Genomic DNA, 19986 nt, shown 5'->3' on the forward strand with positions numbered 1-19986 from the left:
AAACATGTGTGACAAGCGTCTCCGCTTTGCTGCTGTTCCGCGCGTATCCGCACGTGACCACGAAAACACCGCCAGTATCTTGGGTTACAATTAAATTTTAGCATGTTGCCTTTGCAAATACAGCAGGTGTGAATAATGAGGATGGGTACGATTCGAGGCAGGCAGAATAATTTCTTTTTTTTCTTTTTCTTTTTTTTTTTTTGCGGGGAGCATGATTTCTGTACAGTTCCCAAGAGGGAAGAAAACACCGGGGATGGGCCACATGTAAGGAGCGGAGAGAGACGAGAGAAAGGGGGAGAGAGAGAGAGAAGCCATCAGATGGCCAGACCAGCAGAATACTGCATGGACAGACACTCGGAGGAGGACAGCTTGGAAGAGGGACGCCAGCGGGGACAATTATGACCGTCCAGGTGAACAGGGTGTGGGTTAGACCAAGCGCACTCAGCGGAGTCCCAAGAACGCAGAGACTGAAGATGTCGTCGCTAAGACAAGTAGATGTACCTTCCCAGTAACGAGATAATCTATGCATTATTTATTTTGTGAGCTGGAGAGGTCTAATTTTTAGACAGTAAGGGTGAAATATCTTACAGTAATCCCTCACCCATAGATGCTCTTTGGCAGCCGCTCAGAGAACAGCTCATTTCCATTCCAGAGAACAGCTCGTTTGTGGGCATCCCATGAAGGACACTCAGAAGGACACCAGCGGGGGCCCTAAGAGCCATTTTTTTTCAGCTCTTCTCTCTCTACTGGGTCCTCTGGTCCTCCCATCTCTGCAGATTTCGAAAGAAGCCCCACACACAAAGAATTCAAGGGGAGAACAGAGAAAACGCTGACCCTCTGAATGCCGACCCTCAGCTTAGCTGGAGAAATAAAGATCCTAATCGGAATAGAATTTTAAAGATATGTTATGGGACTTAAAGAGATTGCACGCTGCACTGTTGCAGATTTCTTTTTTTTAAATGATGGTTTCCCCTTTCTCAAAATAAATAATTTCCTTATTAAAAAACTCTTTGACATAAGCATGTCTGAATTAGAATCCCGTCCCTTCCACTCACTAACTTTTCCACCCTGACATATCTGGGTCCCTCGCTTCCTCTTCCATAGGGTGGGGGTGACCACACCCACTGCCCCGGCATCGGCGGGGGAATGAGATAAAGCCCCGTGGGATTTCTAGATGTTGTATTTAGTTGCTTCTCACATTTGCCTCTCCTATCAGTTCGTTGTGTTTTACTTATGTTCAAGGTTCCTGTTCTTTACCCCCAATCATCTTAAACATTATTTTACGGCCTCATTTGTTTTTATTTGTATTTATTTATTCAGTCCACAGATCTCTCTTGCTTTCCTTTGGAGCCCGGCTCCGGATTCTGTGGCTGAGGAGGGTTACAGTTCTCCCGTCATTTCTCACTCTTGTAGAAAGGGCATCTGCCTCTGCCCGCGCCACCGGGATGCACGTTCAGGCCTGGTACAAAGGGTCTCCGTGCCGTCTAGGGTTCGGCTGAACGCACGTTCACACCTGCCCCCGAGCCGCAACGTCACAGAGCATTTCTGATCCCATCCTTTCAATCTGCAGAAGAAATGGCCTTCCCAATCTGTGCTCCTACCCTATCAGAGCTGGCAGCAAAAGGAAAAATCAGCACCACTGATCCTACTTTACGTATAAATTTGGTATTTTGTTTAGCATGGATTTTCGTATGAATTTTGACATGAAAAATATTGTCTGGGTAGATTGTTTGTCTTGATGGCTGGGTTTTCTGGCACATCCTAAAAGCGTGTGCCCCGGGAGATTGTGTCACTCACGGCCCCCCTGTTCTGAGAACACCCAGAACTCCACAGTCTTCCTCCAGAGCTACGCCTCCTTTATCATTCCCCACAGCGTCCCGGGTTCCCCTTTGGACAGACCCCGGTTCCGGGTGGTGGTGGTGGTGGGAGGTAGCCGCCTGCTCCCCTTCTTGCCTGGATGCAGGGGGACTGGCGTGGGGACGTGCAGCTCAGCTCCGGCAAATCTGACTTTCTCTCGCTGTGCAGGGTCGGGGGTGGAGGGGCCCGGCTTTCACCCCGGGAGGTGTAACTCGAGTGCCAGGCTGCTCCCTTGGGGGTAGCCCTGACAGCCTCCCCGGCTCGGTTCTCTTTGGTGGCCACTCATTTTTCCCCCTGGTTTATCCTCTGGCCTCCTGTCCATTCTATAGTCCCCGATATCAATCTAGTAACTTCTTGTATTCCACTTAATCTCGCTGATGTTGATTTCTGCTGCTTGGCGTCACGGATGCTGACAGGTCCTTGAACGAGAAGTAATCAGAGGCGCTGAACTGTAATGCCCGCTCCCGCTCCCTGGTTAAGTCTCCTCTGCGGCATCTCTGTCCAACACAGTCGCCCAGATCCTCAACTTGTTTGGGGAACAGAGTCTCTCCTAGTCACGGTGTTATTTGCACGGCATCAGAGGCTTTGCAGAACATCTTAAAATATTGACCCATTTAATCCCGATGCTCAAACCAGGAACAGTTTTACTAGCAGAAAATACGACTGTGCTACACATGCTCTATGATGATCGCGAAGTCGAGCACAGCCGTCCGTCGGGAAGCGGGGCTGCAACCCTCTGAAAGTCAGCCGTCTGCAGGTCCTGCTCAGTAAAGGTTCACCAGGCACCCCCGTGCTCTGTCCTCTCTGAGGGCTCGCTTGCAGGCGAGTGAACGGCAAATAACAAAACTTAGTATTTAGAAGCTTCTTTCTGCTTCCTTCTATCTCCCCAGGAATGAGGAGGAGACAGCCATTGTCACGAGACCTTCAGCAATGACAGCCCCCAGGGTTGGCTGTGGCCCCAGCGCCATTCCTGGGAGCCACGACTGACTCCCACATTCAGCCCTAATAAGTGTTTCGTACACTTGCTTATTCTAAGTCCAGAATATGGGAAAACCACAGATTATAGGAAAATACCCTTTTCATTCTTGAATGAATTGCCTTTCCACTCTGCGTTAGGAATGAGACTGCTTCGCTGAGTGGCTACTCTGGGCCAGGCACTGTGTTCTCAGCGCTTACCCTGAATTCCCCTCCACCGTGACTGTCACTGAGACCGTGCTTCCCCCTATTTTACAAGGAGGACACCGAGCACAGAGAAACGGGGTGTCTGCCCGAGGTGGCACATCTGCAAAGTGGCTAGTGGGAATTTGTTCCCATGAAGTCGTGCACTCCCCTGGAGCCCCGGGGTTTTGCCACCTCCCTTCGCGAGGCCGCATGAGACTGGGGTGGACAGCCCCTGGAGGCAAGACGGAAGGAAGAGTCAAGATCTGCTTCGCCCACACCCATGGAGAAAACACGTCTCACATTTGTGCTGCTCCAGTGCCCACGAGGAGTCTGGCAGCATTGGGAAGTGAGCCCCGCTCCAAGACCCCCGTCTGAACAGGAGGCCCCGGGAGGCGGGGAGGAAAGAAACAGGGAAGCTGTGACAGAGGCCTCCCTGCTGGATGACAGTGGCGAGAGGACGCACACACACACCCCCCCCGCTCCCCCTCCCCTGCCATGGCTTTCTGCAACCCCTGCCCACGCGGCTCTACCCAAACCCTGCCTGTGGCCCTCCCAGGCATCTGGGCAGTGGAGTGTTTCACCGTGGGGTTCAACAGCAGAAGCTGTCATAGATTTCAGGACGATCCGCTCAAATCAGAAACAGAAGGTTTTGTTCTGAGAAATGGAACGTGATGGAGCAGAGCCATCGAGTCTGTTTGCCAGCACACCCGGAGGGCTGAGCCCCGGCTTGGGTCTGTGGGAGGCAGAGGAGCAGGAAGGAGAGAGGTCTGTCTTGCAATCAGATTTCTTGCGTGTGACTCCAGGGGACTCTGGGTGAGTTGCTGACTCTCCCTGAGCCTCACTGTCCTCACCGGGGAGGAAGGGCCAACCCAGCACCTTCTTTATGGGTTGCTGGGAAATTGTATGTGACCGAGCACGTAAGGCACGGAGAACAGAGCCTGGGACAGAGAAAACGCCCGCTACTGTCATAACCACAAGCGCATCTGTGCGGCGGTGAGCAAGGGGCCGGCGCGGGCTGTCGGTGTTGGAGGAACGGACCGGAGGGTAGGGTAGGACACGCTGGGGGCAGGAGCGGAGAGGATGGGCAGAGCCAGGGCAGCCGAGGGCTGAGCCACTCCTGGCTGAGGGTCCACTGCATCCTGGGCCCAGGGAAGTTGTGCCTGTGTCGACTTCGGCTCGGCAACATTGGGGTCCAGCCGCCCAGGTGAGAGTGCACGTCCCTAACCGTGGCCGGGTCACTTACTCTCTGGAGGTGGGGCCTTGTGTAGAATGTGCCAGGCAGGGCCACCCCGGGGCCTCCTTTCCTTTCTGCTTTCACTTTGGGGATCTCGAAGACTCCGGGATTTAAATTCCATATGAACGTGGACGGCACCCGGACTTTTCTGTCTAGCCTAGATCCTCCCTGCTCTCCAAGTCCTGCTCCCTACCTCTGACTCAAACTCAGTGTGATCAAAACCGAGTTCCTGATACTTCCTCCTCTGACTCCCTTCCCAAGGGAGCTCGTCTGCTTCATAGACGTCCACCTGGTCTGGGAGTCAACGGTCACTCCTTCTCTCTGTCACATACACACAAACACACACACGTGCACACACACACGCACACGACTGGTTAGCACATCCCAGCTGCCGTCACCTCTCAGACATGCTCAGTATGGCCTGCTTCTCACTGCTTATACTGCTACGGCCAAGTCCAACGCCACTCCACCTCCCACCTGGCTTATCGTGGGCCCCTCCCCACTGGTCTATGCGGTGTCTTCTGCCCTCTTCCAAAACCACAGTATTCAACTTCCTGTCTTGTTCACCATAAAAGCTTTACCTCCAAGCCCCTCCGGCCTCATCTCCCCACCTCACTCACTCTGCCCCAGATCCAATGACCCCTTCCTCCCCGCATCTCACACCTCTGCACACCCTGCCTCAGGGCCTTTGCACTTGTTTTTTCCACCTCGTCCCCACATATCGACATGGTGCACCCCTGCTTCCTTCAGTTCCCTGCTGAAATGCCGGGCCAGCAGCAAGGCCTTTCCTGAGCCCCTCTCTAGAGTTTCCGACCCCACTTCTTTTTCTTCCTCTGCACTGATCACCCACAACTATGCTATTTACTTTCTCGCTTGCTTTCTCTCTGCCCCACTGGCATGTAATCCTCATCATATAAAGATTCTATGATATATTTTTAAACTGTTTCTGTTGCTGCTGTATCCCCTGTGCCGGCATGTTGTAAGTGCTCATTACCTAGCAGTGGTAAGAGCTGGCCTAGCCCACCCCAACCCTCGTCCAGATCCACACACGCGGCCCTCACGCAGGAACGCAAGGCTGGTTAGAGCTGACTCCATGGGGGTCTGCTCTTATCCTGCTCGTGTACAAGGAGACCCCTGAAATAAACTCTGTGGGAGACCTTGGTTCGGGGCCTCCTCACTTGAAAATGCAAACTGCACGACTCCTCTGGGACAAAGCTGGGAGCTGCTGCCGAAACACACTTCTTGAATCAGTTACAGGACGCACTGTCTCTGGTTTCTCACCTGTGTTAGTACTGAGGCCATGGTGAGCCCTGCGTGAGTCCCCTGGACGCTCTCGGCCACGGCCTGGTGCTGCTGATTGACAAAGTGGGGTGAGAAGACAATGAGCCATACTCCCTGGTCGACTCACTTCTCTTGCCATCCTGAAACGTGTGCCTTTCTCTATCAACACGTGCTTGGTAGCTTCTGCAGCAACCTTGGTCTATCTCAAATGCCTTTATCAAAATAAAAAAACCAAAACCAAACCAAACCACCCAGTGCAGCAGCGTGAACAGCTTAGAGAAAACAGTGGGCGAGAAACCATATTAGCGTTTGTCAGTATTTCCCATGTTGGCCCCGAGAACTAATTTCTCAGGCTGACAAGAAGGACCATCCTAATTATATTCAAATATAACCAATTTGAAACAATGCTTTCAGTAATGAGAGTCTGGCCCGTGGCAAATTTACAACAACACGTGGAGACGGATGTTAAAAAGGTGGTTGGATTATAAAATAACCTTTCAACTGTTGGTCCAAATGGTCAGCTCTTTCATATTAACCGAACGGAGTGCCTCTAATTGAGGTTAATAATGAAAATCTCCCATCTCTGGATCGTCATAAAAGCCAGAATTCTAATTTTCGCCACTGAAGATGTTAAATCTTTAAACATTCGGTTGTTTAATTTATTAGCCCTTGTTTCCCCCTGGCATCTTCCTAACAGAAAATCTGACCACTAAATATAAGAGTCAGCTGTGCTAATATATTTACATAAATAATTAAAAAACTCTACAGCCAGAGCAGGTGATAAAACGTATTGCCACCATAAACTTGCAATGGAAGAACATCACTTTAATTAAAAGCTACAAAGGCACCACTGTAAACAATTCATTTGCATTTCAAGCTCTGTGTTTGTTGACTGGGGAAAGAATTAATTCATTCAACAAAGTGAAACAGAAAGGACCTCACCCCAAATCCCATTATTGAGGTCAGTAACCACATTTAATTAAGATGAAGTGTTAATAATATATTTGAGTAGAGGGAGGTTCTTTTAATTTCCCCAGGTAGAAACGTTATTTTTTAGCCTTTAACTCCTGATTAAAATTTAACAGGTGGGAGTCACCCCAAATTAAACTCTTAAATCTGGTTTTGAAATCTGTTCTTAGCAACACAAGGAGTCTGAAACCCCCCTTCTCCCCTCCCCACAAATGGGAGGCTACCGTACACATCGAGCCTCTGTGTTCCCGAGAAGGCCTGTGATGACCAAAACCCAACTTCCAAGCAGACTGATTTTTGACCTCTACTTCTAAAGATCTTAGAAGATACAGAACGAAATGTCCCACAGACAGCCTGCGATTTTCCCTTGATTTCCCCTCATTTCTCTGAATGGTCTCCAACATTAGATTAAACAAGGTGTTTGTTTATCAACAAGTCCATCAACAAGGACTTGATGACTCACAGGCAAATCTGAAACTGGGCATTTTAATGAGTCTTGGTTGGGGGGGGCGTTGCAGGATTCTCATCACGGAATGTTTGCTCTGTAGCAGCTTCAGGAATGGATTCCACTGCGGAGCTAAAAGTCCTCCATGTCCAAAAGCGGGGAGAAGAAGGGAAAGGACTTTCAAAAGACCCAAAGAAAAAGGGGCCAAGAAGGCTGCAGTTTTCAGAGAGGTGAGGCTCTACTTTGGATCGGGTTCAGATAGTCCGAGTTTTGAGCACAGGCTCAGTGTGGATGGGGGCGCGGGAGGAAGAGGCGGCTGACGGCCGTGGCCATGGCCATGGCTCTTGACTGTGACCCTCGTGGAGTCCGGAAGCCCCGTCGGAGGCCTGTCTGTCCTGCACAGGCCTCACTCGTGGGATTGGCTTAAAACAAGGCCACTTGCTGATGTCACGGTTGGTAGACATCAGTCCGCGTTGGAAGGTGCAGTCGAGCCCGTCTGCTTACGCACAGACATGCTTCTACACATGCACCTCCCACGCAGCTGCCATTACTCCAGGCCGTGCCGACTAACCGAGCACTTCCGTCTGCCTGGCCCAGGCCGGGCTGGGGCTATTTCAGGAACTCTCAGCCTCGATGAGTCTTCTCTGTCCCTGGCGGCCTCCTCCCAAGCCCTAGCAGATCTCCTGGCACGTACCCACAGGCCAAATACATTTCTTGGTCCCGTGAACGTTTGGAGATCACTTTGGCCTTTGGCATGATTGAGCTATCAGGAATACGTCATTAATAATCCCCTAGGATTTTGCTAGCAAGGCGAGATCTGCGAATGGGCTGCCAACAGATGGTTTCGCCCGCTTTAAAGTTGACCCTGGTCATGTCCCCACGATGCTCTCTCCGGATGTTCGAGGTCTATTCATTGAGGTTTTGTTCTTTTCTTTTCCAACTGTAGAGACGACGGATTATGCGTTCGTGTCCCTGACACGTTGTAGGCCCCCCTGGAGAATCGGGAGGTCCACGTGCCGGGCCTCAAGTGCTAATTCTGAGGTGGTGCTGATGCGACTTCATCAGGGAGGGATGGTTACCCGCCTGCCCCTCCCCCTGCCCCACCCTCCAGGGCCCAGGATCGGTGAGAAGTTGGAGGGTTAGGACAGGAATGACAGTAAGGCGTCAGGAGGGTAGCGCCAGATGTCCAGAAAGCACACGTCCAGATGCCCAGGGAGCACAGTCCCGAGGTCAGAGCAGTCCCCCACCCCCCGCAGAGGTGATACCCAGCCCGCCCCAGTGGGACACGCGCGTGGGCACCGTGGGCTCTCAGCAGCCCCAGACGCTCTCCCCACACGTCTGCGCGCTCTCCTGCCACGAGGGAGGGCTCCGAGAGGCTCCCCGAGGCTCTGCTTTCCTCATCGGTGAAAAGGGAGGCCAACGATGTGTCCTTTGCGGGTTCATGGGCAATAAATGATCCTCCCGTGAAGGTGCTTTGGGTGCACGTTGATATAAACACGCTGGGCACTTTGTCCCGGGACCAGCAAGCTTCGTGCCCTCTTTCTCAAACACCTGTCTCCAGGGGCGGTGCGGAGACGGCCACCAGTTTCGGGGATGGGGGGCAGCCGGGTCCCAGGAGGTGGAGGGCTGCACAGAAGTACAGGGAGAGTGGGGTTTCTGGAGGATTCCGGACCGCAGCGATGCTTGGACACAATTTCTGCTGCCTGGCTCTTTGTCCCCAGCTGGCGACCGCTGGTTCTGACTTCCCAAGGAAACCATGTATTTTCCTCCTCCCTTCCTTGCCCTCCTGCCTCCAGCCTTCTTTGTGGGACCCATGCTCTTGCTCTCACAACTGCAAGCTCCCTGGGGGCTGCGGGCAGAGGCCCCCTCATCGACAAGCAAGCACAGCACCCCGGGGGGTCGGCAGGCTCCCAACGAACACTGTTCAACTGAGCAACCGAATGAGCGGTAACGACCATCTTCGCGCTTTCCCTCCGCTGAGCATTTGGTCTTTAGCAACATGATTATCTATTATTTTGATTGCGTAGAAATCTAATATCATGGCAGGTTTTATCCTTTTAAATTTACCCTGCGGTTTTTCGTTATGGAGAAAAGCTCAGTCCCCAAAGTTCCCCGTAGCAGAAGCGTCTAGTTACTCGACACATCCTCTCTTCCCTTAAAGAATCCCAGTTTCAAAAGCTAGTAGCTACCCAGCTAAACGACCATACGGTCTGGTATCCCTCGGAGTTAGGTGTGGTCATGGGACTAATTTTGGCCAATGAGATTTACACAGTAATGGGGCTGACTTCTAGGACGTTTCCTTAAAAGATGGGAGACCCGAGGCTCTTCTTCCCCCTTCTCCCATCTCACTGTCTGGAATGTAGACACGAAGCCTGGCGCACTAGCAACCATTATAGCCCATGAGGAAGGGGATACCAGCCTGGAGGTAGTCGAGTGGTGAGCAGGAAGGAGGCTGGACCCCGTGACAGTTTTGTGGGACCGCCATACGAGCCCTGGGCCCTGCCGTGGCTACTCTAGACTTCTGTCACAGGAGACCAGCCCCCCCACCCCACAAAAAAAAAAAAAAGAGTTCTATTTTTTCTGAGCCACGGTCATTTTGAATTTTCATGTTATGTTCAGCCAAACTCAATCCTCCCAGATACAGCGCTGCTCGACCCACCCTTGCAGGGCTCCCTGGATGAATGTTTTCTCCAGAACCATGTTGAGCAATGATAGGTCATTTCATGTCGGTACGAACGATATTTCTCAACACATGGCTTATATATTCAGTGTGTAGTCAGGAACCTCTGCTGCAGTGTGGTTTATTGTAGACCCCGGACAAGACGAGCCCGGTCTGAAAAAATGCTCAAAATAGGAATTGCTACTTGGGTGCCCCCAAGGAAATCCCCCGATTGTGAAAGACAATGAGATAAGTCCTCTCAGGCTGTTGGGAGGGACTGAGCTTCCGGCTGCCTCCCCAAAGCAACGGAATCAACAGGGCCCAAGGGGTCCTCCCTGGTATTCAGTTCACTGGTGGAGAATGTGGGACAAAGGCATTTTGTCATTTGTCACACATTTCCAGTGTAGCGTAAGGATCACTGAGCGGCTCCTTCCGACAGCAATTAGCCAACAAGCTCAGATGCCAAGTCTGCTCCTTATTAGAGACACCCGAACGTCACGAGTGTCACGGGGAAATGCCGGGCCCCTGTCTTGGGGGTGTGGAGCCGGGGCTGCGGTGTACAGAGGGGGATGGGGTGAGGGAGGCGGAGCCAAGAGGCTTTCTAATCCTGACATCAACTCAAATCTTAAGGGAAAATATAAATGTGACTGCGTGGGTATAAAAAAAAGAAGAACTCTTTTTACGACAAAAGGCATTAACAATACCAATACTTTGGATGCAAAGTATTTTCAAAAAAGTTCTCCGGGAAATTAATGATGCATGCAACAATTTAGCTGTAAGCATGTCCGCTGACCTTTTCAAAAAATAATTGCATACAATTGGAAACACTCTTAATATCTAATAACAGGGAAATGAATGAACAAATGAGAGCATCCATGTAATAAGATAATAGAATTCTATCAAGCAATTAAAAATAATGGCCGTGTCTTGACATGGGAAGCTGTTCACCATGTCCTGGGAAGCAGACAAGGCAGGTTCCAAAACAGGACAGGTGATGGGCGCTATTTCTGGTAATAAAAACCGAAGGTTTCTCACATGTGACATTGGACGGAGATATATGCACATTGTTAGGAGGGGATTTCCTGTGCGAGATGATTACAGATTCTTGATTCTCTTCTTTATTCTCAACTGCCTTTTCCAAAGTTTCCTCCATGAACTATCTTAACTTTATAATAAGGATAAGAAGATAGAAGTCATTAAAAAGAAGAGTTTCGTTGTCACCAGCCCGCAGATGTCCATTCTGATTCGGCGGAGAGGGAGGCGATGGGCTTTTTAACAAGTTTTAATGACGCAGGCTTTTTAGTGAGAATATTCACTCTGATGCCCGGACACCTCCTGTCTTCAGCGTTACAGGCTTCTCAGAGATCAAGGCGCCTTTCACAGACTTGACTGTTTCCTGGTGAGATGAAAGAGGGCCCACCAGGGGCCGGCTGTGCTAGCGTCATGTCGGGAGACAGGACACCAGCCGGGATGGGAATTGGCTAGAAAGTTTGTAAGTTTGGTGTGGGTCGGGGTGGAGAGGAGGTTTCCCTGCTTTGACAGGGAAGGAGCCTGCCCTCAGGGTTGGGGCAGGACCTGTGTCAGGGGGCATCTCCCCCTGGGCTCAAAAGCTCCCAGGGCCTGGTGAGTCACTGGAGATGAAAATGGGGTTCTTGGGGCTGAGTCACAGAGAATCTTGGAATGGAATATTGGTAGGGAGAGACAGAGGAAGGAGGGGGAGGGAGGAAGGGGAGGAAAGGAATAGGGCAGGGGAAGGATCAAGGACTGCCAGTAATTAATGGACCATTTCTCCCCGAAGAGTTCCGGAGACGAGAGCTGCACCTGTCCGTGATGCTGTCCCTGCCTCTGATGAGCTCAGGACCAGCACCAGGGGAGGCGCGGGGGAGGGAGCCGAGAGCCAGGCCCACGCTGGGTCCCGCGGGAAGGACTGTGCTGGAGGAGTCTGACCAGAGGGAGAAATGTGTCCTCCTCTCAAGCCCTCGCTCTCCCACACACACACATCTACTTTGCTTCAAGGCTGGAAGAGAGCCATCTCCAGACACTGCTAGGCTCACTCTGTAAATGCGCGTAAGTAAACCAGCCACAGAGAGACACCTCGGCGGCATTTCCCGAGGGTACTCATAGCACTGAACGTGGTCTCAGTGACTCTTGGTGGTTCCCGATGGCTCAGCCCCCGTTCCTGACTCCTGGGAAACGCATCCCGCATTCCTGCCGTCATCATGGTGGGACGTGGGGCCCACGGAGGGCACGCCTTCCCCCCCATCCCCCCTGCTGCTCCATTTGGCTCCGAGAAGGGCATGTGTGCAAGTTGGCTCGGTGAGACCCAAGTGTGGCCCTTGGACTTGAACTTTCAATCGGGAAGCCTCTCTTCCTGGTGGGAGGGTTGAGGACGGGCACTGCCGGTGGACGTTCAGGCACGGCTGAGGCTGAAGCCGACCCGGGGTGGAGGGGGGAGAGCAGAGCCAAGAGGCGCGGTAAGAACATACGCCAGACACCCGAGTTCTCGTGCTGGGTTCCCTCGTGCCCGTGCGCCTTCCAGGTACGTGGGCTGATACGTGGCATCTTGGGCTAAGCCACTCGGAAGAGGGACTGGCAGCTTACGGGGAAGGGTCAGATCTATGACAACCGACTGGAGCTTCCCACACGCCTGTCTCTTCCCTCGAGTTTCCCATCTAGGAACGAACACGCGGTGGGTGCCGCAGACAGACGTTCTGCCTGTGCCACAATGGGGAACGTGAGCAACCCATTCCAGAAGCCGGGTCCTTGCGCACCATGGCTCCCAGCCTGGTCCTGACACCCCCTCAATGTCTGGGCTCTTGCCAGTCACGCCCTCCCTTTCCGGAGCCAGAATCCTGCCTGCCTCAGTGTGCTGGGACGGCTCTCCGAGGCCGGTCCCACATCCCAGCTCCATATGCCATCTGCAAGATGGGATCCCCTTCCTCTCTCCCCATCAGCTGCCTGCCGTGCTGGGCGGCCACATCCGGAACATCCGTTCTGGTCCCCTGATCTGAGAAGCTCACGACCGGGGGCTACGTAAAGCAGATGCACCCAGGGTACGCGAACCCGCGTGGGTGAGCGGCAGGAGCGTGGGAAAGGGTTGGAGGCGGTTCACTCGTTCTTCTCTGTGAGGCCGGGGAGTGGCAGCCCGTCCCTTCCCATCCCCTAGAGACAAAGTACGCCCCGAGTTCCTGTGTTGTCGCGGGGCCTGACCCTCAGCATGTTCTTTAGTTCTATGTGCGATGCAGGGACTCGTCTAGCAAATTCCCCAGTTTGCCCAAGTCGGCCAGAGCGGGTCTTAAAACAGAGAACCTGGACAGACCTGCCTCTCCCGCTGTTGCCCTCTACCACGCATCTGCCCCGCGTTACCCTGTTAAGGCTTCTTGATTGGCGACATCCCAAGTCACCCAGCGACGGCGGAGCTCCCTGCCACCCCAACTCAGCTATGACAAGCCCATCGGAACTCCACATTTGCTTTCTCCCCACCCCAGAGCCTCCTCTTCCTCCTCCTGTTGTACAAGTACAAAATGACCGTTAAGCTCCCACAAAGACAACCTAAATGAGCGCGTCCACCTTACCGGCTGTTAAAGCGACCAGCTTCCCCGCCTCAGGACTTAAGGAAAACTTGCCCTTTGATATTTAAATTGCGGATTTCCTTTGCCTGGTACCCAGCAGGAAAAGCAAAGAGAGAGAACAGAACGGCGATTTCAGGGTCACATTATTATCGGATTTGGTATAGTGCAGGCCTGTATCTCGTCCGTCCGGCATTTCGGAAAGTTTTGTTCTGAAAGTAAATCGCCTTTTGGGATTGGAAACGAACGTGCGCCGCGTGCCGGCCGGCTCGATCCCCGGTAACAGGGCCACGCGGAGACGGTGACACGTTTCCAGGTGTTTTGAATCAGGAAAATACGACCCGTGTTTATTAGAAGTGTATCTAATACATGATTATCTGTTCCTCCTAGGAGAGGAAGATTAGATTTTGGAAGAGAAAGATTAATAACTTTCTTTTGCGGAGACAAGCGTGCGTTTGGACCCGCATACCCGATTCGGGCTGCTGGCGAAACACGGCACCGCGGAGAGCAGCTTGTCTCCACGGGCTCCGTGGGTAACGATCATTTAATTAAATCTTGTCATGAAAACACCTTCCTTCTCAGCACTGGACAGAGCTTAAGAAATGAAGACAGAAATTTTTAAAGACTGTTTTCTTTTCTTTCTTTTTTTTTTGGCTTGCCATTTATCAGTGCAAAATCTAACCCTGATGTTCCAGTTCTATAGACCAGTGATGTCTGTTCCATCCCATTTTGACCGGTTGGGAATCCACAGCCCTAGGCGGAGAGCAAGGGCCTTTGCATACTGACCTGTTTCTTTTCTGATTCCTCCGCTAAGCTGGGCCCCCGGTGCTGTTACTGAACCTCTCTGGGTTCCTAATACGCTTGTCTGTCTGTGGAGCCAGCCAGTGCCTTCCTCAGCAAGCTGTGGTGACCAGAGTGTGGGTCAAGTGTCTGAGAGGCAAGGCACCATAGCCGGTGGGCTTTCTTTTCTTTTTCTTTCAGGGACTATGTTTGGCAGACCCCTCTGGCCGTTTAGAGAGACAGCCTGAAGTCCCTCTCCTCCTGAGCTGGTCTACTGCTGGGAAACAGGTGTGCGGGCAGCAGGCCCCCCACCCGGACTCAGCCTGGTCTTGATACAGTCAGCCACAGACTTCATTGCGACACGTACCTTCTCGTTACCCAGATCCCTAACAGATTTAATTTAATGCTAGGTCGCTCCTGACAACCAGGCCTGCAGCCAGGAAAGAAATACTATTTCTGCGTGACTCGGGTCTCCAGGTAGAGAGCGGCTCACCCACCTGATGGTTTGATGCTGCAGGGAATCGGGGTCCGTGGCGTTCACAGTCAGAAGCACGCTGCCCACGGAGATGTTCTCCTGCCTGGTCACTGTCATGGGGTCCGGGTAGAAAACCGGACCCTCATTGACATCCAGGACGGTGATGTGGACCGTGGCCGTGGAGCTGGGGCCGTAGGAGACGTCGGGCACCAGCGGGTCCTCATTTTCCACTTTGATCAGCAAGGTGTGAAAGGCGGAGATCTCGTAGTCCAGGGGCTGGAAAGCAGAGATGGGAGGCTCAGCATGTGTATCTGCTAGAGAGGGCAGAAGGCGCCTTTGCCCCAGGTCCTGCTGCGACAGCCCATGAGCCGATGTGTGGGTGATCGGGTTTGGATCCAGGTTTTGTGGGCTAACGTGAATGCAGCGTGGGGTCCTCCTTAAGGATATGCAACATCCAGATACAGAATTGGGATGGAAGCTGGTAGTTTTTGTTTTTGTTTTTGAGATTGAGAAGTAAGTGACAACACATGCTGTGAGCCCAGAGTGCTAGGGTCCCCGTCTGAGACCATCTAAAGACGACGCCCTCACCCTGCCGACATTAAAAGTCTTCCTACCTGTAACCCGTAGCCCCATGACTCCGACACTCCGTGGGGTTCGGGGACAAACAACTCTGAAATCTAAACCTTTGCCAACTACGGGGTCACCCTGCCTCGGTTACTATGGGGGGAGGTCAAGTGGAAAAGGCAGCCCCAAATTCCATCTTTAATGTTTCCACCTCCCTGGCCACAAGAGCCGAAGCGGGATTCTGGACAGCAGGAAAAGGAGAGTTTCTCCTGCCGGTTGCATTTCCGGGGAGGGCATAGCATAGGGAAAAGGACTGGAGAGGATTGGAGACACGTGGGGTTAAGCCTCGGGTCCCTTCCCCACCTGAGGGCATTTAAAAACCTGCGGGCAATTTTCAATGGTCACCACGAGTAGGGGCTCTGTGGTCAGATACGGGGCAGGGATTATGAGATACATGGCCGTGCCTGGGAGGGACCCTCCAGCATGATGAGGGAGGATGGTCCTGGCCCCAGGGTCACTGAGATGTGGCCCCACTCTAGGTGATTTTGCAAAAGGCTGGTAGAACCCGCCTCCCCCAGCGGCTGTGCAGAGTAAATCAGATCACGTTCAGGAGACCCCACTGCTGACATTATTAATATGGGGGTCCTGCCCACCACGAACGACACGGACGCCCTTCACCTGGCCACTCTCCAAACCATGGGATGACCCAGGAGTCACATTTCCTGTCACTGAGGGCGTGTGGGGAGACATTTAGGTCGGATGAGGGCAGGCTGTGTATTTCAAGTAATTTTCCTCATGTTGACTGGGATGATGGGTAGCTAACGCCTCAGACCCAGGACACGTGGATGCTCTTGCTGGAAGGACAGGACCAAAGCGAGTGTGGGGAGTCGGTTTGCACTCGACCAAAAGGAAGCAAAAGGTGGAAAGGTTGTAAGAGCCATGGGAAGTGGGAGCAGTGTGAGACCGGGAAGCTGGGCAGAGAGCCCTGCACACACACGCACACGCACACACACACCCACAGGAAATGCTTCCTGATGGTAACAGGACCCTCTCTCCGCACCTGCAACAACTCCCAGAGGGACTTACAGTGTTAACAGGTGTAGCCCTCCTGGCACTGAGGAGCTACCCAGTTAGATGTGGGTCCCATCCCTATAACACAAGAATATCTCACCCTCCATCCCTCTCCAGTAAGAGATTTCTGTCCGTCCCAAGTGACACCCCAAATACATGATATACATTTCAAACTGGTGACATACATTTCAAACTGGGGCCCAGGGTGTTGCCATGCACCCAAATTTATCATTTATCCCAAATCTAGCCCAACTGATTTTTCTACCACGATGGAAAAGCCACCAGGCTGGGGTTTCTTCCGTTTGTGAGCTCCACGAGACTTGGAACAGCAGAATTTGAGCCTGAGGTTGAGGCTGACATGGTGAGTGGGAGGGTTGGGCCACTAGCCGCATGGAGTGGGGCAGACCAGGCAGGGAGAGAAGATCGGGGTCCCTAGAGGAAGTGGTCTGGCTTATTTACACATGACCTTTACATAGTATGGCTAAAATGCGTATTTCTTTATATACTAGGTAGAATTGTGTACGTTTCTGTTGGATCAGTACACATGTGCCCATATAGTAAACACGTACTTGTGTTTTTACATGTCAGATGTGCATGTGTGTGTATGTGAGTGAATGTGTGTATGATAGGTGTGTGTGTGTGTGTGTGTGTGTGTGTGTGTGTGTGTGTGTGTGATAGCTCTGTCTGGGTTCCCTGAGTCTCCAACCGAGTCTGGAAGCAGAGCCTGAGGCAGGGATTTGGAGCATGATGTATTGGTGTGCCTTCTCAGAAGAAGGGAGCAGGGATATGGTCTCTGCTGGAGTCCAGCTATAGCTCAGTGCCAGGGGAGCTCTGGAACTTTCCCTGATCGCCAAATCAGCCCCATCTCAGGGCAGTGGGTGGCCTTCTGCCTCCCTCTACAGTCAGGTGCCAGCTGCAGGCTCTCTCCAGCAGGCAGAGCTTGGCCTGCATTCCCTTCGGTGGGCTGTTCTGCTGGGAGCCAGCACTCGGGGCTCTGGGAGTGTCTGCTCCCACCTAGTCAGGGACCCTGGTGGGTGCGTTAGTTTCCTAGGCCTGCCGGAATGAAGGACTGAGTAGCTTAATAATACAGAAATCAACTGTCTCACGGTCCTGGAGACTGGAAAGCACAAAATCAAATGGGAATGGGGCTGTGCTGGCTCTGAGAACTTTGGGGGGAACGTCCCTGCCTCCCCCTGGGGATCCATGGCCTGTAGCCGCCCCACTCCCATCTCTTCCTCCGTGGCCATACAGCCCCCTCCCTGCGTGTCCCTGTCATCTCCTCACAGGAGCACGGTCCTATGGGAGGGGGGGCTCCCCCTCTCCACCATGACCTCAACTAATCCCATCTGCAGTGACTCTATTTGCAAATATGGCCACATTCAGGGGGGTCCAGGGTAAGGACTTCAAAATATCTTTTCTTGGGGGACACAATTCAATCCATACTCGTGGGGCACACCCACGGCTCCCCGACCCCTACAATATACATGTCTGGTTTTCACTACCACCCTTCATTCCATCCCACGACATTATTTATCCCTTCCTGTGCACCTACTGTGTGCTAGGAGGGCTCTGTGAGCGTCAATGCACCCCGTCCTCACTTTACATCACAATAGCGGGCATTTTTAGTCCCCTTTCCTCCATGAGGAAACAGGCTCAGAGAGGTTGAGTAACTCAGTCACAGTCACACAGCTAATAAGCAGCACTGCGCCACGCTTTGGCCCTGAGAGTGTGATGAGAAAGGAAGGAGAACGGACATCCCCTGGGCGCCACACTGGCCTCGGAGGGTTTGAGAAGTGACCAGTGCACAGAGGGAGGGCAGAGGGGCACTGAGTCGTACAATGTCTTTCTGGAGGGCAGGGCCGCTCCAGCGCTCGTTCCCATCTGCACTGTGCCTGGCTGTAATAATTCCAGCCGCGGGTTTCCCTGGGCAGGCCGCCGGGAGCTGGTGCAACGTGGCTCTCTCCTCTCGGACGTTGCCCTGGCTCACGCTGGGTGAAGAGGCCCTCCCTCATCGGGGGCGTATGACTTTAGTGATGTGATCTGTCTGATGCAAGGTCTCCAGGTCGGGGAGGGGAGGGAATTGAACTTCTGATAACACGTCTTAAACACTTCTGATCAAGTTCCAGCGAGTCTACCTAATTCCTGTTTCATCAGTGTCAAGTGAGGGTGTGGACAAGCGTCACGGAGTCGTCACAGGCTGGGAAAGCCGGCCCACACGGGAGGCGGAAAGAACCTGGGGTTTGCTGTAGGAAGAGGGAGGGTTTGAAAGTGAGCCAACAGTGATCTGCAAGCCTATTATGGGTTTGGGGATCAAGGCTTTCTGGAGATTTCCATCTCCTCCAGGGACAGAAGAGATAATACACTTAGAATGCAGGGTAGATTATGTTCAGCGGAAAGGGTAACTCTCTGACAGTTTTGGAATAGGTTTACAAAGCAACTAAGAGCATTGCTGAGCAGAAGGTTTTAAAGAGGAAAGAGGTACTTGCTTTGCAGAACTGTTAGGATTTGGCCCTGCAGGGAGGAGGGACTCCCCTGGGAGCCACACAGCCCTGTAATTTCTGCTCATTCTTCAGTATGCTCACTGCTAACTGGTTAGGGCACAACAGCTCATTGCCCCGTGACCATGCCCACCCCGTGCTCCCCTACCCATCTCCTCCTGCAGAGGCCCCCAAAGCCAGATTTGTACTTCCTATCCTTCCTTGCGGCTGGGATGGGCCCGTGTTATCTGGCCAATGATATGTCATGGGAAATTATCTGAGAAACCACTGGAAAAGATATTTCTTTCCCCGATGAGAGGAGGGGGCACTTGAGAGCACTCTCTCATGTTTGCCTCCCTGCCTTAGAACACAGAGGGAAGATGTGATGCCCAGTGTTTCGGCAGCCACTTTGCATCCTCAAGGAAAAAAGCCAGAAGCATTTACAGAGCCCCCTGCTCGCTCTCTGATGCCTTGAGCTGCCAGCCAATCTTAGACTGACCTATCTTCATCTAGTTATGGAAATCATTAAATTCTCTTTATTATTTAAGCCACTATCAGCCTGGTATTCTCTTACTTGACCTGAGGACATTCCTAATGAAGCACAGGGTTGCTGGCGAAGTGAAAAACATGGGGAACAAGGCCAGGTCTGCCTGCAGAAAGCTGTCCTGGTTCGACACAGGTGGGTTGAGAAGCAGAGAGAACCCAAGGCTCTCAGAGCAATTCACATGGCAAGCAGCCAAAGGGAGGCGGAATCTCCATTTTAATTCTGAAGCAAAGGGAGTCCACTCACTGGTAAAACTGAGGCCCAGGGGGAGTTCAAGGTGCTGCAGCACCTCCTCCACAAGTTGCAGGTGCAAACATCATCCACAAGGCTGTGCTCTACAAACCCCAGCATCTTCTGGGCCCGTGGCACCTCTCCCATGGGCAGGGCCGGGGAACCTGGGTCATATCTGGCCTCCCGGGTGACACTCCTGCATGCTAACAGTTCAGACTGAGCGTGGCTGGCCACAGTGGCGATGCGGGGAGAAGAGAACGCCCCTTCGTGATTCTGGTTTTCTCCTAGAGTCTGTGCCACAAGCTCTCACACACACAGGGTGGGGAGGACGGTGCGCTTCTAGAATTTATGACGGGGCTGTATATGTACCCGAGCTTTGTCTTCCAGCTGCAGGTTTGGAAAATCGCCCGATGGCGTTTACGGATCGGGGCTCGACTTCCACAGCTGGAAACTGCAATGGTTTGTAGGAGAGTCGCGTCAGGAGCTCCTGACGACCTTGCCGTTGCCCGTGCTATTAGAGGAGGCCTGGGAGGCCCCGTGGGCTCCTCTTCTCAGCCAGACCTCTGAGGTTCGCTGTGAATAAAATCCTGGGAAGAACAGGGCTTGGGAGAAACCCAGCTCCTCCTCTTCCAGAGCAAGACAGAAGTGTCTCCAAGATCTGCCGTTCTC

The 19986-nt window shown here is 52.7% G+C and overlaps 1 protein-coding gene across 1 annotated transcript in view; it reads right to left on the bottom strand.

The window, feature by feature from the left end:
* CDH13 (cadherin 13) overlaps positions 1-19986 on the bottom strand; it is a 1000495-nt gene that overhangs the window by 71870 nt on the left and 908639 nt on the right. The window contains exon 10 of the mRNA XM_044255654.1: positions 14453-14706. Within this exon, the coding sequence (XP_044111589.1) occupies positions 14453-14706 (254 nt within the window). The remainder of the gene's footprint in view (positions 1-14452; positions 14707-19986) is intronic.

This window comes from Neovison vison, chromosome 7 (genome assembly GCF_020171115.1).
Source record: "Neovison vison isolate M4711 chromosome 7, ASM_NN_V1, whole genome shotgun sequence".
Taxonomy (NCBI): domain Eukaryota; kingdom Metazoa; phylum Chordata; class Mammalia; order Carnivora; family Mustelidae; genus Neogale; species Neogale vison.